The sequence below is a fragment of the Rousettus aegyptiacus genome, unplaced genomic scaffold (genome assembly GCF_014176215.1).
Source record: "Rousettus aegyptiacus isolate mRouAeg1 unplaced genomic scaffold, mRouAeg1.p scaffold_m13_p_17, whole genome shotgun sequence".
Classification (NCBI taxonomy): domain Eukaryota; kingdom Metazoa; phylum Chordata; class Mammalia; order Chiroptera; family Pteropodidae; genus Rousettus; species Rousettus aegyptiacus.
In genome coordinates, this window is record NW_023416292.1 from 11,514,317 (window position 1) to 11,542,233 (window position 27,917).

General features: G+C 36.1%; 1 protein-coding gene across 5 annotated transcripts in view; it reads right to left on the reverse strand.

The window, feature by feature from the left end:
• HMCN1 (hemicentin 1) overlaps positions 1-27,917 on the reverse strand; it is a 482,162-nt gene that overhangs the window by 38,041 nt on the left and 416,204 nt on the right. For all 5 annotated transcript variants that reach the window (XM_036234516.1, XM_036234517.1, XM_036234518.1 and 2 more), the window contains 18 exons: positions 27,367-27,508; positions 26,220-26,364; positions 25,711-25,838; positions 25,244-25,400; positions 23,593-23,714; positions 23,239-23,403; positions 21,546-21,653; positions 20,963-21,100; positions 20,656-20,790; positions 17,221-17,490; positions 14,806-14,996; positions 11,418-11,631; positions 9,732-9,866; positions 9,126-9,316; positions 7,453-7,534; positions 2,880-3,149; positions 2,134-2,304; positions 1,830-2,000 (listed from right to left, as the gene is read on the reverse strand). In XM_036234516.1, the coding sequence (XP_036090409.1) occupies positions 1,830-2,000; positions 2,134-2,304; positions 2,880-3,149; positions 7,453-7,534; positions 9,126-9,316; positions 9,732-9,866; positions 11,418-11,631; positions 14,806-14,996; positions 17,221-17,490; positions 20,656-20,790; positions 20,963-21,100; positions 21,546-21,653; positions 23,239-23,403; positions 23,593-23,714; positions 25,244-25,400; positions 25,711-25,838; positions 26,220-26,364; positions 27,367-27,508 (2,935 nt within the window). The remainder of the gene's footprint in view (positions 1-1,829; positions 2,001-2,133; positions 2,305-2,879; positions 3,150-7,452; positions 7,535-9,125; positions 9,317-9,731; positions 9,867-11,417; positions 11,632-14,805; positions 14,997-17,220; positions 17,491-20,655; positions 20,791-20,962; positions 21,101-21,545; positions 21,654-23,238; positions 23,404-23,592; positions 23,715-25,243; positions 25,401-25,710; positions 25,839-26,219; positions 26,365-27,366; positions 27,509-27,917) is intronic.

Below are 27,917 nucleotides of genomic sequence, written 5' to 3' on the forward strand. Positions count from 1 at the left end.
GCCTAGTTCGTAGTCTGCAATATGTGGATAATAAAAGAACCTGCCTCATTAGGATTAGGGTGAAGAATAATGAGTTTATAGATGAGAGATGCTTGGAACAGTGCCGGACACACGACATGTATGTGACCTATGAGTTAGTGTGGCCATCCTTTACTCAAAGTTCTCAATGATTTTCAGAAAGACACTTTAAAAAATGTTCATTCTTTAAGTATTCTGTAAAGATATGTAATGACAATGGTTCTTAAGAGGCAGCAGAATGGCCCATTCCAGAAAATACCAGTCTTTTTTAGGGGCAGGATTGGCAGTTTAAAAACACTATTCTAACTGTGGCAGGAAAAGTATACTGTAGGCCTAAAATATCAGTTTGCACCAGAAAGAAAGGAAGTATTCAAGGAATCAAGGACATTTATACACACCATTTAGATTGTCATTATGTAGAAATCATAGTTGACACACTGCATAGACGTTGCTGTAATCAGGTTGCTGTAATTTCTGGCTCTTTTTTACTATGATGTAGTATGCTACTATAATTAGCTTTCTAATTCTTCAAGATTTTAAAAAAAAAATTTGGCTTTTGCTTTATGTTCTTTAAGACTTCACGACAGTCTTTTATGGTTGTAATGTAATGTTAGCTCGGAACTGCAACTTGAGATACCCAGGATCTAAGCAAATAGGCTTGGGAATTGACAGATAGACCTGGGTTCAAATCCATGATTCGCTTTTTATTAGCTATGTAACCTCAGTGCATTAATTATCATATATTTTCTGAATTTTAGTTTGCTCGTCTGTACAATAGGACGCAATGGCCCATGCAGTGGATAACGATCTCATTTTGGCCTGTCAACACCCCTTTCTAGGTGTCTCTCCCTATGATGCTGTATCCCTTCAACTCTGAGTTTTTTCTGTATGATATTGTTTGTTTACCATTCTAATCCTAGCAATTAGAACAGTGCCTTGAGCGCAGAATGGGTAAATAGCCCCAGGTGGCTATCGAAGTACTATTCTCCTGAACTGGAGTTCAGAGGTGGGCATGGAATCTAAACAAAATCAAACAGGGTTCTTTCTCAGGCTGACCTGGATTCTGAGAGAGAGAGGAACTCTTTGCCTCTGAGGCCTTAGATTATAAGGCCCCTGTGAGTCAGTAGCTGCCAGCAGTCATTTTTTCCGCCACATGGAAAGAGTTTAAAGAAGAACAAAGCCAAAGAGAGGAAAGCAGAGATGAGAGATGGAAAACATGCTAGTGAAAACGCTGGCCAAATCCTTGGATTCAATCATACACGAAAGTAGACGTTTTCTACTTAAGTGTATTTAAGTTGGATTCCTCACTTTAATTTGAAAGAGCCCTAAAGTACCTGTGCTATAGGGTTGGGCCACAAAGTCAACAACATGTATGTAAAGCACCTAGCATGGTTCTTAGCACATGATAGGTGTTTAGTCAATGGGAGCTATTATTATTTTAGTCTTTACTAATTGTGCGTTTCTGGGAAAGTCTTTAACCTCTCCGGGCTTGATTTTTCTCACCTGAAGGTCCTCGCTACCTCTAAAATTTTACGACTTTGTAATTAATTACTTATGTTTTCTCTATATGATTAAAAATGTGCCGCAGTTTGGAACCTTTTAACATGTTCATCTAAGTCGGGAATTTTCCTTAACATTGAATAACGTCATTCTTCCACAAATTTATCCATGAGACAGAAGCAAGAACATGAAGGATGGATACATTTCAGGGTCGAGGCCATAACGTCTTTCCACAATGAGGAAGAAAAGGTAATTATAACCCCTCCACAGGAGTTAAGATACAAAAGCGGTACTTATCGGCGGGTGCTCACCGGGGCAGGGCCTAACGTTGCACATGATTACTGCCACAGGACTCCCTTCGCACGGCCGCCCGCCATGCTGAACTGAGGGATTAGTGCACGTTCTGGCCCTGGTTCGGTTGCCGCGTCCACAGCTCCTTGTGCATTCTTCCCAAGGGCTCCACTCGGACCAGCTGCCATCCACTACACAGAGGCGACACGTTACACCATCAGACTCATTCCAATTGAAAGGACTAATACTGGGACGATTCACAGTTAGGGAACGGAAAGGAATATCTATGGAACGCATGCCCATCTGTTGAATAAAGAGGTGTACCTGGACACAGCTTATGCTGACAGCTTCGCACTTCGGAATCGGACCCTGGACAAGGCTTCCCGCCATTGGCTGGGGAAGGGCTGTTGCACAGACGACTCCTCTTCTGGACGCCTTTTCCACAAGTGACACTGCAGGATCTCCATGCCGACCACTGGGAAAATCCCCCATGAACTGCAAATAAAACATTGTACTTTGTCTCTGTTTTAGTGAATTAAAAAAAAAAAAAAATGCAAGGCGGATTTCATTTCAGATATGCACTGGGTCTAGAGCTAAATCTATAACTGCTGAGAAATTGCTTATGGAAATTCTCCTTTACGGTACAATCAACATCTAAGCGTGAGAGAAAAACTTCTGTTAACTAGAACTTCTCAGCTCCAATTCTTACTCACGCGGATATGGCTGCTGAAGGAGCTAGCAACCGAGAAAGTTATATGTTGTTTACCATTTGGATATAAGTCATTCTTTAAAGCAAAATATATGCATCGATTTCTGAGAATAAAGTTGACTCACTTTTCAATCAAAAATTCCGTTTGGGATTTTGAATTATTAACTTGGTCTTTTTCAGCTCTAATCTGCATTGTTTTAATCCCTTTGGTCTGTAAATTCTGATGTGATTTTTGGCCTAGCTCCATAATCTAGAAGTATCCTAAAGGTAAAGGAGACTCGGACTAAGATGTTCAACAACTTTTATGATTTGAGTTGCCCCAGATCATGCTTAATACGAATGTCCCTCTGATCACACCCACCCTGGACTGTGACTGGCACTCTGACAAGGACGGAACCCATCAAGTTGCGAGCAACACATTCATATTCAGATGTATCTTCTTTCTGAGCAGCAGCAATATACAATGAGTTGTTGGGCAACACATTAACTCGGTCATCCCAGGGGATAGAGTGCCCTTGACGGGACCACGTAATGGTTGGATGAGGCTCTCCAGTTGCCTGACAGTTCAATATGACTTCGCTGCCAGCATTAATAACAGTTTCTACTGGCTCAAGAGTGATAATGGGAGGACCTACGGAAAAAAGCACAGCGTGGTTCTTAGTTTTCGTGGAGTTATATCAACATTTTTATCAATATTATTCGGTAACGTTATTTGAAAAGAAAAGGCTAATTTGTTTATAAAATACTGTAGCCTCTCAACTACTAGGGAAGTTATCACCAATGATACAATTTTTAGAGCTCTGATTTGTTTATCATGGGCTCTGGAGTCATGTTTTCTGAATTCGAATTCTACCTCTACTCCTTAGTACCTCTCTGAGCCTTGTATCCTTAAAAATGGTGCCAATTCAGGGGATTCTTGTTAGACTCCGCTGAGATAATGTAAGCACAGCTCTTCCATGAGGTAGGCACATAATATTATTAGTACTATTGTTATCATTGCTAGTTTTGTCTGTTTTGTATAGTAAACATTAATTTCTTCCCCTTACATCATTTTTGAGATAGAACCATTATCAATTTATTCTTTCATTACTGGTCATCATTCTTTTATTCAAATAACATATATTGTGAGCCTACTATTTGCTAGGCATTGTGTAGATGCTGAGGGTACAGAGGTAACAGATATAACTTCTAGTCTCGAGAAGCTCATGGCCCATTGATAAGACAGAGAAGTAGCCAATTATTTAGCTGCCCTATAATATACCTACAGAATTAAGTAGCAGAAATGTATAATAACATTTAGTATAGAGTAGGGAAATGTGTGGTGATACGGAAACATAAACAACAGTAGCTTAATAAATCCAACAAAAGCAAGTCACTTGAAATGGAGAAGAAAAGGAAGACATTCAAGGATTATTTAAGAAGTAGGAATGATAGGACTTTGTCACTGAATGGTATGGAGCAAAGAGAGGAATTGATGACGATGGAGTTTTGACTTGGGCGATATAGTATATTTTGGACAATTCAATAGAACATAGGAGGAAGAACAGATTTGTTGGGAGGGTAAGAAATGATGATTTGCAATTATTTAGAACTGCTGAGCTTGAGGTATCTGTGGGACATTGATGTAGAGATGTCTAGATCGAAAGAGAATATTCATATTTAGAGCTCAGAATAATGTTATGGGCTAGAACTACAGATCTGTGAGTCTTTCATGAGTTAGGCAAGATGGCTTCAGAAACGAGTCTAAAATAAGAGGAAGATGGACACAGACAAAAACTGTTGCAACATCATTATTTAAGATGTGGATGGAAAACAAAACTGTAAACGATATTAAAAACTGATCACAGAGGCAGTAAGAAAATCAGGAGAAAATAGTATCCTGGCAACCAAAGGAAGGAGTTTTGAGAGGAGGGAGAGGTTAAGTACCTACAGTGGATGATAGGTGCTCGAGTGAAGTCACTGAGAAGAATGTAAAAGGAGTTATGTAAACCTAGTTTACAATCTGAGAAAGACAGAATGTGAAGGACTTCATGGGGGATGAGAAGCTTGACTGGCTTTCAAAAATGGGTAAGATTATGTATATACACGCACACACACACACACACACACACACAACGAGACTTCCTTTTTTTTAGGACAATAATATTCCTGTGTGTACACACACACACACATACATATACATATATATATGTGAGAGAAGGGACCCTACCTGGAGAGCAAATAGTATGGAGATGGATATAGCTTTGAAAGGATGAGTTACCCTATAGCATACAAGGTTTTATATATTTGGTTAACATCTTCAAAGAAAATCAGAGGGATTTACATTTGAATAGGTAAGCAAAGGGGAGTTTGTATGTTCTTGAAAGAACATGGGATGAAAGCAGTATTTTAGTAGGATTGAATTTAAAGGTGGGATGATTTGCTCAATGAGAGGTAATGAACATCAGATAATTCAGGGTGGTGGCTGCATATTTTGAAAAGAGAAATGTATCTGGAATAATAGAACATAAAATAAAAATAGAAGTAAAGTATGTCTTATTATGATATCAATATGCTAGTATTTTATGTAAAGGTAGGTATTACTGACATGTTGTCTTTCACATAAGGAATTATTTCATGTGAAGTTTCAAACTTTCAGTGAGAGTCATTAATGCATTATTCATACAAATGCCCACGCCATCCTACACAAACGCCTTCATACTTGATGTTTATATTAACCTCGCTCTAGGAACGTTCGGAGCTGGAGCTTTTACTTCCTCCCAGTGTTCAGATTACATTAAGTATTGAAAAAACTGTTGCTGGATAAAGTTAAATACTTCAGATAAATCACTCAACAGTAAATGACAACATAATAACTAAATGAGCTCACATGTTCACATAATTATGTTCAAAAAACCTGTCAAATAAAACTTAGAATCTTAATTTAGATACCATATTTGAACACTTCCAGTTGTATATAAATCAATTCAACAATAAAATTCCTTATATACATCTTTCCAAGGTTGAATAATTCCTGCAGTCATATAATGATCAGTTAAATATTAGCATTTTAACTTAATGAAGACATTGCTTCTGGTGCTTTAATTTTAATTTTAAACAAATTGTATTTTTGGCTTTTTTAGCACGCTTCATTTACTTATATGAATTTGCGGTCAGTATGTGTAAGTGAGCTGAACTAATGCAGCCCAGCTTAAGAGAGGTCAGTGTAACATTCTTCCAGGAGATATTAATTATGTTATGCCCTACCTACAATCCACTCAACAAAGAGGGGAGGGACGTCTCACAGAAATAACATTTATTTGGGAAACGTGGCATATTACATCCTCCTCTTGTTGATTTATAACTTACATCAGTAGATTAACATTTCTGAAAAGATCTGTAGGAAAGAAACTTGACACACCTAAGTAGGGCTTGGCGTACAGCGGGTGCTCACTGTATATTTAACAAATGAATGAACTTAATTTAACCTATTTTTTCTCAGACTTATTTGATCCTGGAATTCTTCTTTTTTCTTAATTACATCCCACAAGGTTATGATTTGACGAATACATACTTAGCAAGATATGGAAACAACCTAAGCATCTCTTGATGGATGAATGGATAAAGAAAATGTGGTGTGTGTGTGTGTGTGTCTGTGTGTGTGTGTCTGTGTGTCTGTGTATACACAGGAATATTATTGTCCTAAAAATAAGGAAGTCTTATTATTTGAGACAACATGGATGCACCCAGAGGGCACTATATTAACTGAAAAAAACAAGGGAGACAAATAGCATATGGTATTACTTATATGAGGAATCCTTTTTTTAAAAAAAGTTAAATTCATAGAAAAAAAGAGTTGATTGGTGGTAGCCAGGGGCCGAGGGGTGGGAGAATGATGGTCAAAGGATGCAAACTTCCACTTATGAGTAGGTTCTAAGGATCTAATGTACAACATGGTGACTATAATTAATACTCTACTGCAAACTTGAAATTTACTAAGGGCATAGATCTTAAGTGTTCTCACCAAAACAATCAAACCAAGACAAATGGTGATGGTGAAAGGTGATGGGTGTGTTAACTTGATTGTAGTGATCATGTCACGACACATATGTACAGCAAATTGTCACACTGTGCACTTTAAATATAAACTATTTTCTTTGTCAATTATACCTCAATAAAGCTGGAGGAAAAGACACTATCTTAGATATTTTTAAAATATCAAATGTTAAAGTCTTAAAATTTTTTTCAAAGGTTGAAGTCTTACAGAAAAGTAGTTTGGCAAATAGCTGTTATTAGTAAATATAGCCTATAGCATTTCTCAGTGAATGAAGAATATATAAATTCATCTTGATAAATACCAAGCTTATTCATGAAATAAGTTGGTCCTCAGCTCAGCCCCTAAGGTGGTTCTGGAGAGTGTCCAATGGGCCACTGGAGTCTTTCCTGTTTCTCTAATCACAAAAGCTCTGTCTTCCGGTGGCTTATACTGAGGGCTTCATAATGAATATGACAATCCTGCCCAGGTCACATCGTTATTTCATGGAAGACTCAGAGCAATCGACCTGGAGCACTTTCGAGCTCATTTATATTAGTGTTTATTTTTAATATACATTTTTAAGTGCCATAAAATGGCATCTTTGTAAGTATTTTACATGAACTGTGAATCGTAAGAGTATTTGACTGAATACACTGCAAACAAACAAACAAAGCTCCGCCGCCAAGCAACTGAAATCTAGAACCGCACGCGTTAGATGAAACAGAGAAAAATATCTGTGCAAAAGCTGTATCAGTCTCATGCTAGACAACAGTTACTCCATCATCAGAACATTGTAGACACCCTCTGAAAGCTACCGTTAATGAATGTACTTGCTATAAGGTTAAGGAAAATGAGCATTCTTTAGCAGGAAATCTTCCTTAAACCGGGTGTTTACCGAGAGTTTAATTAAGCAGCTTACTCTGCAGAGTCAGGCGCATGCTGCGCTCCACCACCCCGGCTTCGTTGGTGGCCACGCACGTATAGTCACCCGCATCTTCATTCTACGGAAGTAAGCAGTGTTTATAAACAGATGAGCTTACAGCAGGGAAAAGAACTTTGGTCACCAGTGATGCCAGTTTATACGAAATTTCCTGTTTGAGAGGCATTTTAATGGAAATAGAAAAACCTATGTATATTTAACTTCATAAATTGCTTAAAAAAAAAAAAAAAAGAAGAAGAAGAAGAAAAAGAAATTCCCAGCCAAAATTTTTAAAAACAGCCTCTTATTGCTGCTCTCTGGGAATAATAATTGCTAGGTAACCAAAGCAAACATAACATTTTTTTATAATCATCTAACCAAAATTATCTTACTAAAGAAAAATGCTAATTATATTCTTACGGTATCTTAACAGAGCATTAAAATAATCAGGACAAATTAATAAATACTGAGTTTTTTCTAATGGGGGTTATTTAATAAAAAAAATTAAGCTTAGCCTCTATTTATATAGCTTGAAATTAAGGAAAGTGAAACACTAATTTATTGGCAATTATAAAACACAGAACATAATTCACAAATTTACACATATATGGTATAAATAAGTACTATAGAGTCTAGATTTGTGAATAATCAGTCATAGATTTCACTAAATGTCTCGTGAAAAGGAGAATTCTGGCCTCCTTAAGATACACATTAAGTCAATAAGAAGAAAATGAATTGCAGGAAGTTGGAGGAGTGTGGGAGAAGGAAGGCAGATGTTCACTTAGATGTTTAATTGCGGTGTCAATGTACTATTCAAATTGAAATTTCCAGTAGGGAACTGTAAATGGAAGTTAAAAGAATTTCAGAGTTGGAGATAGATATTTAAGGATCCGAAATTGTGTAGTGAAAGAAAGTTAGCATTAGTATTAACATTGGCAGTAGAAGAAGTACCGAGAACTTAAGAAGTAGAAATATTTGTGCAGAGAATAGGGGAGAAGGGTAAGGAAGAAGGCTGAGACACATTAGAGTTATACCAGCTAAAGGTCGACGTCATCTCAAAACTGAAGATACACTCAACAACATCCAACGGTGAAATAAAACCAAGGAGAACAAAGACTGAATGGTCCACTTAATTAGGTGATTAAATAGTATATTTTAATTATTATTTCAATTAATTCAACAATGGGCTAACAAATTACCCGTATGTAGTCTAGTTGAGACATTTTTAGATAAAGTATCTCATTTGCTTGACCCCCAAATTAGAATAACTTAAAGCAGCACTCATTTTCCAAATTACTGAAGGTTTTAGAAAGTCTTATAACTATCTGCTTAGTGGTGAAAACTACCCTATAATTTATTTGTAATTCTATAATGCATTTGTAATTCTTCAATTTCTTTGTTCTAAAACAGATGTGACGTTTTCTACTGATGCTAAATAATAGGTTGGTGATCGGGAACAAAGCAGTGAAATTATTTTATCGTTCGTACTTCTTTGACAGGGCTAAATATCATCAATTTCCAACACTGGTTCAGTTTTTTTTATAAGAACTCATTGATTCAGACTTTATGACTGAAGTAAGAATGCAAGAGAAACTTTTCCTGTCCACGACGGCTATAGAAAGGCATTAATTGTGGCAGGTAAAGTGCATGTCGACAACTCCAGAATGACTTACTAGAGTGCCATAAATGGCCAGGGAGCCGTTGCCAAGTTGACGGATTCTGTGGTTAATTTCGATGTCCAGCCCCTTTCTGCTCCACTGGATGGTTGGGGCAGGGTCTCCTTTCACGTCGCAGTTCAGAACTGCATTACCACCGAGGGGTTCAATCCAGTTAGCAGGGTAATCACCTTTGAAGACTGGAGGTTCTGGCAAACAGTAAAAGACAGGTATGAGAAAGAGGAATCTTGGGCGATTTTTTTTGTGTGTGTGATTTTGACTGTGATCTATTTAGTGAAGAAGGGGAGGGTAAAGCCACTTTTGAATCTCATGAATTTTCCAGAATGAACTGCTCGTGTTAATTAACTAGATAATTTCGTCAGTTTCAATAATACAGGCAGATGATTATACTTTGTGCCAAATGTTCTCTTTATTTACTGCTTCCTACTTTTTTTGAGTTGAATGTTCATAATTTTCTATTTCTTATGAATTTGCACATCTGTGAAATAGGACTAAATGGATTAATAAACCAAAGTCATAGTATGTTAATACATAATAAGGAAGTAAATACAAACTGTTTATTATCAATACATTATAAATTAAAAATAGGGCACTTTTACCTACCTTTCACATAAACAAATCCAATTGCCTTCACAAAACCAACGCTGTTCTCTGCGGTGCACACGTAAGTACCCGAATCCTCTTTTGACACCCTTTCAATAATAAGTTCACTGTGTCCATTTACACTGTCAAAGTGGGCTGAGAGAAACAAGTTATGAAACGACACACAAGCCTCTCAGTAACCTAGGAAAATAATCACAGCTCAGTGCTGTGCAGGTTAGATTTATGTGTTGGTCAGCAATTGTACCAGAGATCTCACTGTGACCTTGGAGAAGAGAGCGTTTTCTACAGATTTTGCTACGTCTATAGATACTTGTCTGAAGAATGAAATAATACAGCAGAAGGAACAGGAAAAGAGAATGAAAACAAACATCTTGTAAAATTATTTTAGACTGAAATTTTACCTTTCATCTCAAAGTGCTGCCTAAATCTGGCTCATAGTGTCTCTAGGTTTCAAAAATCTTTCGTTTAGAAATATGATTTTTCCATTTCATTAATCCCACCACCGCTTTTCCTTCCAAACAACTTACATCAAAAACATGAAAACTTTTTCGGTTATATAATTCAACTGATTTGGCAGGTCAGAGGGGATGTTATGAAAACATATGCCAGCTAGGTAATGACGACATGGTTAAATCTGTAATAATTTAAACTTCTCCATAAATGGTCATGGTATAAATACTTATAGAGATAAGTTAAATTTGGAATTTAGCATAAGGTAAGCTTAGGTTACCTTAAAACAACTGATACTAAATAAGATTCTGATTAGATCAATCGATATATCTAATTATGTTAGGTATGTTTACCTTGCATAATTTCCCCATTCAAATCCTATTTTACAATTTCATATTGCTGAATATTATGTAAAAAACTAAACTTTAAAAACTTAAGTAGCTAAATTAGTACTATACCTTCAGAAAACAGTACTAATTTTTTTGGACTTTATTTTTCCTTAGTGACATATACTATTATTATTCAGGTAATATAGTTGATGAATTCCAGTCATTAACACAAATATTTATAACAGAAAAAAACTCAAGCTTATCACTACTTTTCTAGCAAGACATTTCTTAAATGCTAATAGTGCAAGATTTCAAACTCAGTTCTGGGATAGGATGAGTTCCCATTACTGCAATATCATTATGCTGATGACAAAGTCTAACAAATAAGGAGATACTTGTCCTCCCAGCTCCTGGGTTCCAAGTACTACCTTAACATGTAGTGGACAGGTTAACTGGAAATGTTCTACATGAATGCTCTACATGGTTAATGTATACAGTGAGAAGCACAGTTCTCTGTAAAATTAGGTGAATCTTCAGGACTGTAACAGTAGCCATCTTAATCCATTTACCAATGATGAAGGAGATCCAGGGGTGATAAATTTAGGTACCGCAATATTGCCACAATATTTAGAAGACACAATATTGTCTTCTCCTGGGGGAGGGAGATTGTTTTTAGGTTAAAATTCTATTTATGTGCTTCTATATATAGTGCTACGATCGACTCATTCTATCAAAAGAATGAAAAGAACAGATATACTGGGTTAAAAATACTGGCAAAGGTACACAATTTACAAAATTAGAGCAATCATGTCACTTTCAATCAATTCTCAAGGCTAAAGGAATGGAGATTGGGTTGGAGTTCTTGATGGGTGTATTGATTCTCTTCTGAAGAATTAACAGTACCAACCTGGGATAATATTGTTGTTGAAGGTCCATGTCAACTTGGGCAATGGAATACCAGTGGCTTTACAGTTTAATCGTAGCTGCTCTCCTTTATTCAATGACACATCTCCGGGAAGTTCAGTAAAAGTGGGAAGAACATGTACAGTCAGGCTGACAGTGCGTGAGTCTTCACCTGCGGCATTGTTTGCAACACAGGTATAGGTGCCAGAATCCTCTGGCTTAAATAAAGAAAAATCAGAGGGCTTAGAATTACTTAACTTTATATCATATTACACAAAATACACACACTTGCATAGCCTGCCCCCAAAGGAGCACTCTTATTTAAAGACAATTTAAATTTCCATCTTGCAATCCGAGTCATCTGTCTAGCTTTTGTATAGTATAATTTAAAAAGTATATAAAAAATGTTTAAACAAAAGCCCATATTTCACAGAGCTACAGCATTTTATAGTCATAAGAACCCAAAAAACTTTAGATTTCAAAGTTTATTAAACAACTAGTGTACTGCTGCTCTGCAATGTACAAATAAAAAACAAATCATTCTAAAGACTGGAAGAATCTTGACAGCAAGATTGGCTCTCTGGGTAATGTGGCACCAAAGATCACCAAAATTATCAAAGGAAATGGTGAGCGTAGGGGCAATATTACCTGCCATTCTGAAGTTTCACTTGCTAAACCCAATGGCCAGCTCTTGGCACTCATTACTAGCTGTATTGGTGACACGTGACACAATTATGGCTTCCTTTCTTCTTTGAGCCCATGTCTTTACTTGGCTTCTTGGACAATCCCACTCTTTCCTACCTCACTAGTTGCTCCTTTTCTATCACCTTTTGCTGGCTTCCTCTCGACATTGTGTCTTACTGCTGGCACTTGAAAGGACCCAGTCTTTGCAAGGTCTCAGTCTTTGCTCCTTTTTCTTCTCTATCTACATTCATTTCATTGGTGATCTCACCCAGTCTTATAGCTTGAAATACCATCAATATGCCGATGAGTAGCAGTATTTCCTGCCCAGGTCTTTCCTCCAAACTCCACTAACACTGAACTTCTCATTTCGACTCTCCACTTGGATGCCTAAAAGCCATCTTAAATTCATGTCTAAAACTGAACTCCCAATTTCCTCTTTCCCCTTCCTGTTCTAGTTGTAGCCATCATCTCAGATGATAGATGTTTTGTCCTTCTAGTTGTTCATGCCTTTGTGCTCAGACATCCTCTACTCTTTTCACACCCTATTTGCAATTTAGCTGGCAAATTCTAACTTCAGAGAAGGTCCTCCCGCTTCTCTCCTTGCCTCCCTACTGTCTGTCCATCCTCATCACAATAGAGCCGATGAGATATTGCAAAAATGAAAACGTAAGGCAGATAACATTGCTCCTCTGCTCAAAACTTGCAATGGCTTCTGATTTCACTCAGAGTAAAAGGTAAATTGTTATAATGGCCTACAAGACACTACATGATCTGGCCTCCATTCTTCTCTGACTGGGTTCTTTCTCTTTTTATTCTCTTCTTTGCTTTCACTGGCCTCCTGTTTTTCGAATACATCTGGCATGTTTCCACCTTAAGTTCTTTGTTCTACCTGTTTCCTCTCTCTGGGATACTCCTATCCCAGATATTTGCTCTATTAACTCACTTTCTTCAAGTTTTGCTCAAATGTCACCTTCCCAATGGGAACTTACTCTGACCATCCTACTTAAAAATGTAACCTGTACCCTTCCAGCTCCTGACTCCCTTTACTCTACTCTTCTTTTAGTTTTCATACTACTTTTCTTCTGACTTATTGTATACAGCACTTATTATTTTTATTTTTTATTGCCTATCTCCCTCCTCTAAAAATAAATTCCAGGAGAGAAAAAAAAAATCTCCAATTTTTTGTTTCCTGAAGTAGTCTCACTGCCTAAATCAGTGCTGGTCAATAAATATTTGTTGAATTAATGATCGAGTGCTTCTGAATGTAGTACGGAACATATTATGGACTTTTTCTTCTCTCTTAAAAATATTAAGAATTTATATTTGTTTTGAAGGATCAAAACATTACTTGTAAATGTACCATAAAAATTATAATTAAAATGGGTAGAGGTCAAAAAATTAAATGAAATAAAAATCTGAATTGTATATATTATTCACAGCCTTCTACTTATCATTTTATATCTTTTATTTAGTATTTATAAGCTACCTTATTGTTGGTATTCTTTTAATGTATCTGAGTCATTGTCCCACTAAAAATCTAAACTTTATTTTTCCTTGTTTAATTTCTTTAGGTCTATAAGAATGACCGAAGAGGCAAATTCAACATTCTTGAACCTAGGAATAAACCCCACCAAGGGTGTTTGCAAGTTTAAACAAACAAACAAACAAACAATTTATCCTTATTTTATCAATCTAAAATTCACATTTTAAACTTTTAATACCTCTGAAATTGTGATACAATTTAATCAATCTTCTTCTCTAGTTTGCTTATCTGTATTTTTTTTTTTGTCTTTCTTTGTGGTATGTAAAATAATAATCCATCTTACAATCGATGGAAACATATTTGAAGAAATACAATTTTTGATGGCACACGTGGGAGTTAGGGTCTAGTGACATAGCATTTCACTACGGCTATTTACCTGGCAATTCTAGGAATCTGGGTAATGGTTAAGACTATACTATAAAGTGAATGCAATCAATTTTATTAATCTGTTCTAATTAAGTCCATTGAGATCCTATAGTAAAATTTAGGCATTTTGAAGGGTAATGAAGAGGAATAAAGCATGCACAAAAGCTCTGAAATTGATTTACATTTTAATCATGTTTAATATTTGGTGCCAAGTGCAATACTCTCAAAACACATAATATATTTAATGTATGAATAGGTATATATTCCTCTTCAAGAGGACTACCACTGAAAAACAGAGATGCTTCTGACAACTACTACTCCACAGACTGGTGAGGTACCACCTAAGAATATTCAAAAACCTCATGTTGCACAGATCTCTAAGACCTTAGTTTTCAATGATTAGAAAGAGTTATTTAAAATCTCGAAAAGAATAAAAAAAAACTGCTATTTTTATTTGGTTAATAATACATTGGACAGCCTTACATCTTCACTCTTGTAATCGTTACATTAAGTATGAAATATAACAGGCACTTAGAATTTTTTCTGAGAAAGTGGATTTCCACAAAAATAAAGAAACAATTTTAGAAGGAGGCCATTTATGAGTTCCTACTGTCTGTTCAATACTAGTCTCAGATCTGGGATACAAAATTAAATATGTGCAAAATTAATTGGTGACCCGAATTTGTAAGAATGAATTTTATTTCATTATTAAAGAATATATTTCCAAGCTAAGTTACTAAAGTAAAAAGATAAATTAACAATCTGGCTTAAAGTATCTGTTCATATCTATTATACTTACCACAGCATTTTCCAGAATGAGCTCTCCATAGGGTTCGACAGTGTATTTTCCTAACAAGTTTGCTAAAACGACATTGTCTTTTTTCCAGTTAATTGCTGGTGTGGGGATTCCATCAGCCACACACGGAAGGACAGCCTGTGAATTCTCATGGACTGTGTAATATACTTCTGCACTTCGGATTCTGGGTGGTACTACAAAGAGTTTAAAATCGATGGTCATTCAGGAAATTGAGTTCAATATCTTTACGCAGATTGAAAAGTAACACACAAAAGACTCTTCTGAAGGTAATTTTGCTAGAAATACTAAAAAAAAATCTACTAAAACATTTATTCATTATCATAAAAGTAATCCAAATTTTTGATGCTAGCAAAAATTGTAATCAATGTGAACTTATCGAGTATATTTACAATCAGTTTCTGAGCAAATGGCTAAGAATCAGGTTGGAAATCTTTAGATTCTATTTGACTTCTTGACTTTTTCTTACTTGAGTTTCTTCTGCATATTGCAGTGAATTAAAACAAACACATGAGAACAACAGAAAACAAAAACACTTCTATGGCTGTGTAACTGCTGGATTTGTATCACAGACATAGTGTGAGAACAAACTAATAATGGCCGCTAGTTTAAAACACTGTAAAACACTCACCTCATATTCAATATCATGAAGTGCTAAAGAAAAAAAATTTTATTGCAGTATTTCACATGTGTTACGACAAATGCAAGTAAAATCAGCTTAAGGCATTTAATTCAGTTTTTATACCATCATAGAGGAAATTTTTATAGAGGTTTCATAACTCTGTGCATTGTGATACCAAATATTCCCTATGCCTCAAATATTTTTTGAATTAGAGTTGAGGCAATAAAGATGAATTGAATATTTTGGTATACTAAGAAATACCTTAGTGGATGTAGAACTGAGATATTCTAAAGGAAAAGGTTTTAAAGTATTAAGGATACTTGGCTCGAAAAGTAAAAATACTTTTGGCATTATTCAAACATATCAGTGAGAAATGGATCAATCTTAATAACATTTTTAAGTGACAGGACTATAGTTGATTTCAGCAAAAACAAAACTATTGTGCAAACTAATTTTTTATCCTTTTATGATTATATGAAGAATATATACACATATAAATGATTATAGGCGTAATCATTGTAGATAATATAAAAAATAATCTATTTTGCTGAATCGTGCATCATAAACATTCATTTTTACTAAATTATACAGTATTTCATTATCTCTTTTATGCTGGTTTCCTTGGACATTTATTATACATTTCTAGCTTTATTGTATTATGGGCAGTAATTGTGGCCTATATTTCTAAACCCTAATGATTTTTTTGTTGTTTAGTATATGGTCAATTTTGGTAAATTTTCAACAAATACTTGAAAAAAAGGAATATTATTTATTTATTAGTCCTTTATTTATTAGTTCAAGTATATTGATCAGTTCAAGTATATTAACAGAAAGCAGTTATAAATTGGGGAAGACATTTAGAAAATTCATAAATAGTGACTTTTTATTTGGCAAAATTATTCACTTATTAATTAGACGTTTTTCCACTTAAAATTTTACTGTAACTATAAAGTTGCAAGAAATTCAAACACATCTGAAAAATAAAAAATAGCTTACATAAATTTTTGAAAAAAACCCAGAAACTCATCATTAAAACAAGAGTAACAGTACTATTACTAATATTACTAGTACTATTAATATTCAGTACTAATAATACTACTGAAAGCAGTAGTTAGAAACGGTTTGATTTACTAATTGTTTTCTAGCACTGATATTAATAGATATTCTATCTTTCACCTTAAAATATACATTAACAACTAAACTATTTCAATGCTGATCTTCAGAGACTTTGTTAGCTGTCTGAACACAAAATAAAAGAAAATGATTTATTTCTGTTAAAAATATACATGTAAATATTTTGCTACTTTAAAATAAGGAATCAAATAGATCTCTAATTCTAATTAGGTTCATGCTATATTCATTATGTACGTCATAGAGTGATTAGTTTTGAGCCAAGATGACTTTCACCTTGAGAAGTAAAGCTGAAGAGTCACAAACACAAATGGACTCCTCATGAGACAAAGAATAGATCACTATAATCACAATATTAGGGGATTATTGGCAACACATTAAGTATCCTGACTGTATTAATAAACTCTCTTTCTCACACACATATGTGCAAACACAAATAAATACAGCCTACAGAAAACAGATTTGAAGGGCAGGTATACCTGCAGCGCACGCGCGTGCACACACACACACACACACACACACACACACCCCATATTCTAAATTATTGCTTTTGCATGGTTTTCATTTCTGTCGTAGTTTTCTTAATTGTCTTTTCTCTTTGCCATGTAATGTAGAAGACTGAAATAATTTACATTCGAACCACTTACCATGGACAGTGAGCTTGGTGCTTGCGCTGCTTGATCCTGCCACGTTAGCTGCCATGCACGTGTACTGACCCGCGTTATCGGGCTGGGCAAATGCTATCTGCAGAGCCCCGGAGCTGAGGATGCGCTGGCGGACGGATTCCGTGATTGCTTGCCCATCTCTATGCCACGTAATGTCAGGTGGTGGGTGCCCGTCTGCCTCGCATGGTAGTGTGATGGGCTTATCCGCAGCAATGATATATTCCTTTGGATGGGGGCTAATGACTGGAGGAACTAAGAGAAATGAAGTTTGAATTTCATCTTAAAGCAGGAGTGCACTATTTGCACACTACAGTATTGCTCTAGCAAAGTGAAGTCGCATTGAAACAAAATCCTGACATTAACATCTCTCTTCAAAGGGTCACTATAGTTCGTTTTCATTGAACTCATTTCAGAAAATTATTCTCTATCTAGTTAACAAATGTAAACAATAATCTAGTTTAAACGAAGTTATAAACATATATTCCTGAGGGACTGCATGCCTAGAAAATTTAGGTGTGTTGACAGAGGCATTTTTTATTAAGTATAAATGTATTATATGATTCATTTCAGCTGCTTAAAACTTTCAAAATAGATCCCTTCAAGCTTTGAAAATTAATCAACTGCTCAAAGATAGTCTACTCATCTGCAGTGCTTAGCATGATATCTCATATACAGTGACCATATTTAATAAAGTATTTTTTAAATGAATGAATGAATAAATAAATGGAATATGAGAAAGAACTATATAGATAAAAGCCTTCCCATTTCTTCAGAAAACTGTGGAAGAACTTAGGATAAGGATTTCTCTTCCCAGTGTTTACAATAGGTTGATTACTGCTTAGCCACAAGCCTGGATATTCTATCAAGACTTAAATACATTAAATAAGTATGAGAGATCAACCAACCACAAGCACATTAAAAAAGAAGTCAGAGGATGAACCCTTCCCTGAGACAGTGACAAGGTACAGAAGACAGCCATGATGGTAAAAATGCAACCTTAAGTGTGCATAGACAAATATATATATATATCTCCTCTGAAACATCTACCACCCATTCAAGAAAATTTGAGATAAAAATAAGGCCAACAACATTCATTGTTACCACATGCTACGAAAAGGAATCAGAAACAAGATCCCTGAGAACTGCACTGACCCATGTAATGCTCTGTGCATGACAAGTCCCGGGGACCTTGAACTATCTGCTATGTTTCCAGAGGAAGCTGTGGAGAAACAGGCAACCACATGGAGACCAAATCTTAGGGTACACTAATAGCGATGAGTAAAATAAAGTCATCAAATTGTGATAAAAATATGAATAAGCCTGTTAAAAGTTATTTATATCAACCGAAATTATTTGGTTGACTGTGCTTGCAAATAGAGATTGGATTCAGAACAAGGAGAGATCGGATTCAGAATTTTTAATGTCTCTAGAGTATGCAATTATCTCTGGTTGCTTTGGAATGTTGAAGTGTTATTAGTAGTCTAATGTGTTTTCTTTCTCCTATAATCACACATACTAATATTTTACATCAACTAGTGGGAAAAAAAACAACCCTCAAGTCTGGAAGTGTTCTTTACTCTGACTTTTCTGTTGCTAAAACCAGTGAATACTTCTTGGTCCTTATCCTACTTGACCTCTCACCTGCATTCAACAAAGCTATCCACTCACCTCTTGAAACAGTCTACTCTCCTGGCCTCTGTCTAGTTTTCTTTGACATTTCTGCCCTCTCCTTTGTATTTTTTTCCCCAGCATCTTCTCCTTTCTTGGATTCCTCCCTAATGCAATGTCCCAGGGTTCTGTCCTTACTCTTTGCTGTCCAAATTCTCATTCGGTCTGTAGATTGAAATACACTGACAATACTTCCAGATCTATACCTTAGACTATACTTCTCCCATGGGCTTTGAGTTCATAAATATTCAACTCTACTTGACATCTCCACCAGGATTTCTAACAGTTCTCCACATTTAACATGATGAAACAGATCATGATTTCCTCCTTCCAAACCAGCTCCTTCCCCTTGCATTCCCCATGGCACTATTATCCACTCACTAGCTCAACGCCCAAAGCCCAGGACACATAATTAATTCTTCTTTCCTGAGTCCCCAAATCTGATTTATCAGCAATCATGACAGCTACACCTCCAAAAACATTTCGAACCCATCCCTTTTTCCATTAACCCCTGCAACTTGCACACATACCCTAAGTCCTGGCCAGACCATAATACCCTGATCCTAAAACCAAACTAGGGTCTTGGTTAAATGCTTAAAAGGTTTCCTGTCTCATGGAGAATGAAATCTAACCTTTCTGTGGTCCTCCGATCCTCCAGGCACTGGCCCTGCCTTCTCTTCTGGTCTCTTTCATAATCTGTCAACCTTCCCCTCACTCGCCACTGTCTGGCCACACTGGCATGCTTCTTTTCTTACACTTTCCTGCCTTTGAGCCATCGCACATGCTGACCTCTTTCCCTTGGACACTCCACCACATTTACACGGCTTATCCTAGCTCATTGTTCAAGTCTCAGCTTAAATGGGATCCCCACAGAGAAGATACTTCAATCGCTAATCTAATGTGGCCCCCATATTTCCCCATTATTCTCCGTTTCAGCCTTCTTTTGTTTTTATTTTCTACATAGCATTTATGAGGATTTATGATGATTTCACTTATTTGGTAGTTTAGTTTTTTTCCTTCTCCACACTACAAGGGAAGGATCATATTTGTTATGTTCAATGTATTTCCACTTAGTATACCCATAAATAATTGTTGAAAAAAGTGTTGAAAAATACAAAGGAATTAGATTTATAATCTGTAAAGAGGTGAGCTCTACTTTAGTCATTAATTCATCACAGGAAAATCACACTATGAAAGAATGCAAAATCAGCTAATGCAAATTCAGTAGCTCGGCACCTATTTTTAGGGTGCATTTTCATTCACAAAAGCAATGCATAAGATATGAAAATTATATCAAGAAAATACTAATTAAATGTGAAAAAAAACCATTCTGTATTCAGAATATTTTTTTTCTAATAACTTGGTTTAAGTGCAATTTATAATTTGTTTTTTAAGTGGCTATTACAATCTAATATTTCATAATATACCTAAAGTGTATTATGAAGAGAATGGTTTTAAAAATACTGTAAATATGTGCCACGATGAAATAGACTACCAAACGGAGGCTCACAGAAGTTCAAAATACAATGGGAAGCCTCAGCTTTCTTATACAAACAACGCAAAAAAAAAAAAAAAAAAAGTCCGAAAGCATTAAATTTTCTTCTTCATAAGTGTAACAGAAACACAAATATGATGATATAAACTAAGAAAGTCGAGAACTCCGGCAGCATAATTGTTTTAGATATATATGAATTTTGGTGTTCATGATTATAAACATCTTTGCAATGGAGACGTTACTTAGGTAGGTACCTTGAACATTTAACTTGATTTTGCCCAAGGCTGTACCAGCTGGATTCTGAGCCACACACATGTAAGTACCAGCGTCCTCTCTGCTAGCTCTGGAGATCTGTAAGCCGCCTCTAGGAAGAACTGCATGGCTTTTGCCTACATCACAGTACAAAAGCATAGTGAGAAGGATTTTGTTTCCATAAAATACATTTATATATATGTTTCATAAAATACATTTATATATATAAAATATATATATATATATGCTGACTTCTGAATTCGAAAACACTGTATTGCTGTGATTCTCTTGACAGACAGTGATAACTACCTGAAGTGATGACATTGATGCCTTCTTTTTGCCAAGTAATGAAAGGGCTAGGTGTCCCCGTTGCTTCGCATGGCAGTAAAATGGGATTGTTTAGAATGACGTCCAGTTCACTTGGCTGAGGCTGAATGACTGGAGGCTCTATAAGAACCAATCGATGGGAACAGGCAATGGCACTCGTTAGTGACAGGTCTATAGCAACCATGAGGCTAAACATGTCCAGATTCAAAATTCCAAAATATTAGTGATTTGACTGTCCCAGGGAGAAGTGAATACTAGCCATATTTCATTTATTCATCTTGTTACTATAGCCAGTTTCCATTAGAAGACCAGAAGCAGGAACAGATTACAAAAATTCAAGAAGAAAATATATATTTTTTCCCTGCGTGGTTTGTTACCTGTGCATCTTCTTTAGTCTATTGAAGAATATTTACCAGGCTTTCATATCCTTTAGATATTACTTGGTTCATAGCTCAAGACAGCATGACCTCTCAAGAATAAACATGACGAACAAAACCAAACCAAATAATAATAATAATAATAAAAAACAACAGCAAACTTTTAATGAGTAAATAACCTTTCATACCCTGGACACGAAGGGTCACGTGTCGATGTGCAGAACCAGCTGCATTCCTGGCGATACAGGTGTATCTTCCGGCATGGTTTAACTGAGTGGTAGATATTTCAATTGTTCCTAAAAAGGAAAAAGTTTCCATGTACAGCACATCCCTGTTTCTCTGGTTCCACAAACCATGTCTCTCTGATTTTTGTGTTTTCATCCCCATAGCACAGTGGTGCTTGGCTTATAATACTTGTTCCCCCTCAAGTGCCTAGCACAGTATACTTTTTAAATCATTATTAACATCTTTACTGAGGCAAAATTTACATGCCATAAAACTCCCCCATTTAAATGTACAATCCAATGATGTTGGTATATTTATAGAGTTCTGCAACTATTATCATAATTTAATTTTAGAATATTTCCATTACCCCAACAAGAAACCTCATCCCACTTAGAGTCACTCCTCACTCCCTACACTAGCCCGAGGCAATCACTAATCTACTTATTGTCTTTGTATATTTGCTTTTGTGAACATTTCATACAGATGGAATCATACAGAAGTGTTTTGGGTCTGACATCTTTCACTGTGAGCATAGTTTTTGAGTTTCATCTGTTGTAGCATGTGCCAATATTTTTGATCCATTTTATTGCTAAATAGAATTTATTGTGTGGATTATCCACATTTTGTTTATCCATTCACCAGTTGCTGGCAATTGAATTCTTTCTACTTTATGGCTATGGTGAATTATGGTGTATGAACATTTGCATACAAGTCTTTGTGTGAACATATGTCTTCATTTCTCTGAGTAAATGCCTAGGAATGGAGTTTCTGGATCATATGGTAGCTCTAAGATTTTGAGAAAGTTCCAAACTGTTTTTTTAGCACAATACTTTGTGGTCAGGGTAGTTAATGTATATTTTACCATTTTAATTGCTACCAATTTATACAGGTTTCTTAGATAGCAACAATACTTTGCTTTGAAAGCCAAGTTCCATCCTGAGAACAATCTTCCATTATTTGCCTTCTACTGAATAAACTATTTCCTTAGAATAATATGCACACATTCATAATGCTCCAGGATACCCATGGCTGCTCTTGTGTGTCTCAAACGTATGTCCCCAAGCAAGCTGTTTTCAAAAACACCAATGTGAATCACCTATACTTTCACTTAGGTGAATTATTTTTTCTCTTCAACATTATAAACTGTTAAATACTTAACTTGTATAAATGGTGGTGACTGTCTCCCTCAAAAATTATCCATCATGACACTTATCACCCAGCCCTACCTGATAAATTGTAGAAACCCTGACAGCAAGAATACTGTCTTAGTTTTTTAACCTCAGAAATTTAGTGGAGTATATAGCATATTTTGAGCACTAAATGTTTGTTAAACGAATGGACATTCTATTTGGCTAATGGAAGAAGAGTGATTCTCTCAAAGGCAAGTGGTAAATTTGCTAAACCTCAGGTTCGGTAAAAATGCACATAAAGTTCCAGCGATTATGCTGATTACATTCAGATCAGTTTTAGACATCGTTATTGTTTCCAGACTTTTTTCTGTCTTCCTTTCCCTATTTCCCTTTCCCACTCTATTTGCATTTTTTTCCCAGATGCAATTTTTTCTTGGTGCTAGGAAAAAAAAAAAAAAGCCATGCAAAGTCATCCATTAATAACTATTCCAATCAACAGATGCATAATGACTAAACCTGGTCTTACCTGAGGACTGGATTCTATAGCCGTCTCCCCTGGGAAGCAGTCTTATGCCATTTTTCATCCAGTGGATCGAGGGAAGCGGAACCCCTGAAGCAGTGCAGGGGACCACCACGGGGGCGTGTCTGCTTACTAGGAAGTCCGTGGGCTCATCAGCTATGGAAGGTGGAACTAAACAGAAAGAAAGAAAATCACACATTCCCGGCCCGTACGGATTTCCAAAGCCTTCCCAGACATCCTCCTCTTTCTATACTGAAAGTCATTGTTAAGTCAGAGGAGAAGAAAGCCCTCTCGAGAGGCTGGGTTAATGAAAAGATGTCATTATAATAACTTTCAGTCTACATCCTAAGACAATGCTACCTTGGACGGTGAGATCCACAGTTCTCTTGTCCTCTCCAGCATCATTTGTCACAGTGCACTCATAGGTTGCAGTGTCATCCACAGAAGGGGAAATAATTACTAGTGAACCTGAAGAAAGGAGCCTAGAAGAGAGATTTCAAAGCAATGAGCTACTATACATCATAAATGTTTCCAGTAGGTTCGACATGGTATCATGCTGTGAACTGAGGGAAATGGAATTCTTTCTTCCTGTTAAAATGAGCATGATTTCTGTGATACTTCATGTACTAGACCTGAAGTTTCTATGGCAGTTGGTGAATAGGGCGTCAACCTTGACATTGACAGGAAGCACTGGGTAGGACTGTCTGAGGGAGGAATCTTGCATTTTCTGAATGCTTATATCATGGTCAGCCACACCCCCCTAAGTGAAATACAGTGAAGGAACACATTGATGACAGCCACTGTTTACTGAGCATTGAATATATTCCTGGTACCATCTCAAATGCTAGACACAAACTGTCTCTTGAATTTCACAATAGCTTTCTAGGTTGGTATCTGATTATCCAGATGGGTAACTTACAAGTGTGTCTGTCTTTTACCTTTCCCTACTTCACGTGTCTCCGTCCATGTGCTGGATATCTTGGAGATGCATAGTACATATATCAATGAGTCTTTGCCTTAACTTCTAACCAACTCAAAGTGCTATGGCTCACTTTGACTATTTAGGAAGTTTAGAAAACACACATACATTATTTAAAGTGAATCTAAATGAGAACATCTATTTTCTTACTTCAAAGTGTGCACTAATAGAATAGAAATAATTGTATTTAATGGGAACATATTTTACGTGCTTTTTTGTTCAACGGCATTGCACATTTTTTACATACCGTGTACCTTCGAGTCACTAAACTCTAATGTCAAAGGGTTAAAAGGGTGAAAAAGAGAGAGGCAACACCATTTCAAGTGAAACACTCTTAGTTTCATATTTCCTGATGTTCAGAACTGATTTTTGTCAAAGTACATCTATGAGAACATTTCTTTTTAGTACCATGGCAAATCCTTTGACAAGATACCTAGCTATTAACTCAATTGAGATATGAGAGATGATACTCATCTAAAGCATTGGAATTCCTAGTGACTTAAAGGTTAACCTTTTAAAAAGCATACACTGTCATATTATAAGCTGTGGTAGTAAAGCCAGAGGAATGCAAAACACTGGAGAAAATGCTGTTTTTCCTCTCCACACATACTGCCAAATACCTAAGTTGTGTTTCGAGGTATAAAATTTGACTTTTATTCTATAACTAAAGCTCGAATTATTTTTACAGAATAGTTTTTCTTTTATACCAAACGATGCTTTCATCCTTTATCTTTATAAAATTCCGGAAGGTGCTAAAAAATAAAGCAGAATAGAAATCTAATCCTGTAGACCTCACTAATAGCCATCCACAGGGCTTATGGATAGAAAAAGTGGCACCTATGATTCAGAAAAAGATTTAAGGTTAGAAAACTAATGCCATATTAAGAAAAAAATATACACTCGCTACGTACTAGCTAATTCTTCATACTTCATATATTTGCTGTTTCCATTGGTAGAGTTAAAATGTTAATTCTTTTAAAAAATATTTTTTCTAACTAGTAGGCAGGTTTTTTCAATTAAATTATTCCTTACCTGTATGAATTTTGATTTTGATCCACATTAAGAAGATGCCCGTTTTTTCTCCAGTTGACTGATGGTTTGGGTATTCCGGTAGCCTCGCAAGCCAGAGTAGTTTGAACATTTACTGTTACAGTTATGTTGGTAGGACCCAGAGCAATAGATGGAGGAACTAAAACAAAATCACCAAGTAAGAGGGAAACACCTTTAGCAAACAGTATGCCGTTTGAAGTATTTCTGCTGAACTGAAATTAATCATTGGTAACTTGCCTCACAGTTACAGAAACAAAACAGTTCTGTGAATTTAAAGAGTGACGCGATGGTGCTATTTATAATGAGAAAACAGGGGCCTTGACTGTTCAAGATATATTGTCATGCATTTAAATAGCCCTGGACATCGAGATCGTTATGACCTTACTGGTTTGAGCTATCAAAGAACTAGTGACTCAAAGATTCGATATTGCTCATAAAAGCGTATTTACCATGGACTTGTAAATCTATTCGCCTGCGATCTGTTCCGGCGACGTTGGCAGCCATACACAAATACCGCCCGGTGTCGGTGACGTGTGCTGACTGGATGTGAAGGGAGCCATTGCCCAAGATGGAGTATCTACGAGAAAGATCACAAGAGAAGTCTCTCGAATCAGCCTCTTCTGATTATTCACATTTTGACTGAGACTTATATAACCCATTTTTAGTCTTTTTCCTGCTTCAGAAATTTATCATACCCTTGGATAAAAAAAAAAAAAATATTTATTCTCCAAAGGTATGCAAGCAGATGGGCCTTGTGATCTTGGATGGATTATCACTGTTATATTTTGGAAATAAGTCATAGGAATTATGTTTTTAAATTACTATACTTCGATTCTCATATTAAGATGAAGAGACTAAATCTGAACAGAACAGGATCAAAATAATGCATTGGAGGAAAGATGTAAGGATTTGCATCTCAGTTTTTACAGTATCTTTCGTCCTTTTCCAGAAATGTTACCTTGCATGACCCCCAGAGAGAACGGCTCCATCCTTTCTCCACGTTATCCTTGGGGCTGGCACGCCTTCAGCAAAGCACTCCAACACGGCCGACTTGTTTAAGTGAATGACAAGACTCTGGGGCCCGCTCTTTATGTGTGGAGGCACTGGACAAGAGACGCACGTGGAAAACTTCATTTTTATATCATAGCCTGAACTAAGGCTCTGAAGTAGTAACACAAAGTGAGCTTTGAGTTGAATTTGTACAACTTTGCCCACAGCTAATTCAGGTTAATATAAATAGAACTGAGAGTTAATGCCTACGATTTTATTCAAGATACTTTGTGTTTAAAAATAAAAAGTAGATGGGGGAAGGGGATTTTAAATCCCTGATATGGTGTGTGAAATCTGGCTTTCCATGAGAGGCTTGAATAGAAATCAGCTCTGGTCTGATGCAAATTAAAGATGATATTTCTTATTTCTCTTTGGCCAAATAATGGTTAGAGAATGTTAACACTGGCACAACTTCACTTTAAATAAAGAACAGAAAGTGGGCTGTTTTAACAAAAAGCACATCTGTGGTTAATCATGCAATTCGCAGAGCATGTATTTTATTAATCATCGTGTGCATATGGGAATAGAAAAGTCGAATTTTAATTTTAGTATTAGAGATATTAGTTGTATGGGTCACCCAATATCCTGTAAAGTTTCATATATTAAAGATCCAAAGGGACTGTTTTGGGGAAACGTCTGTATTATCTTTCTGAAATTTGGCAAATGTCAGTGTTTAGGTTGTATATTTGAGAAAATTATAGTTCTATGGCAGTCTAGTGCATATATACTCAAATACCAACATCAGTAAAGGTGAACTAAATAATGCACCACTTGTCATTTAGAGATTTAGGGTATCAACTTTCTTAATAGCTCTGATCTGAATGATAATGCATCAAGATATGCTGATAACAAATGGACAGATATTATCCTCTAAGGATAATGTATCTTTGTTTTTTCAAAATTGAATTATTTTGAATGTAGCTATAATACAAATACTACATGTTGTCTTTTTCAATGGAAATAAGATAACCAAAACAATTAATTTAGTATGCTCACCTTTTTGAATGCCCTCAGCTAAATTTCTAAGTCGTGAAACAATGATTAATTTTTCTTACCATTTACAGTGAGAATAAATTCTCTTGTAGTCTTTCCTGCAATGTTGCTGGCAACACAGGTGTAATTGGCTGTATCATCTAGATCTGCATTATTAATTTGTAAGTATCTCCCTCCAGATAGGATTCGAACTCGAGGTGTTGCCTGGATTCAGCAAGTAAAACTCATCATTAAAACATCAGGAAAAGGAAATAGAATATTACTTTATAACATCAAAAGTGACTGCAGTGAACTGAAGAGTGACTGTCTTCCAGTGTGCTTTGTCTGCTCACTCCCCACCCCACATTAACCTGGAATCAAAAACCCTTAGGGACTATTTCTGTGAGCATGGTTAAGGCAAGAGCACAATAACTGTCCCCAAATGACCCACTCAAGGATGGTTAGGTGACTGAAGTCGGAGCCCTCTGCAGGCCTTTGCTGGAAGTGTTGGGGAATAAGGCATGCTTTTTTTCACTAGAATCACTGGTAGTGAGGATGACATAAGCTGGGTGGCAGTCTTATCACCCTGTGGGGACAGCCTGCTCTGACTCTAATGCAAAGCAAGCAGAGTCCA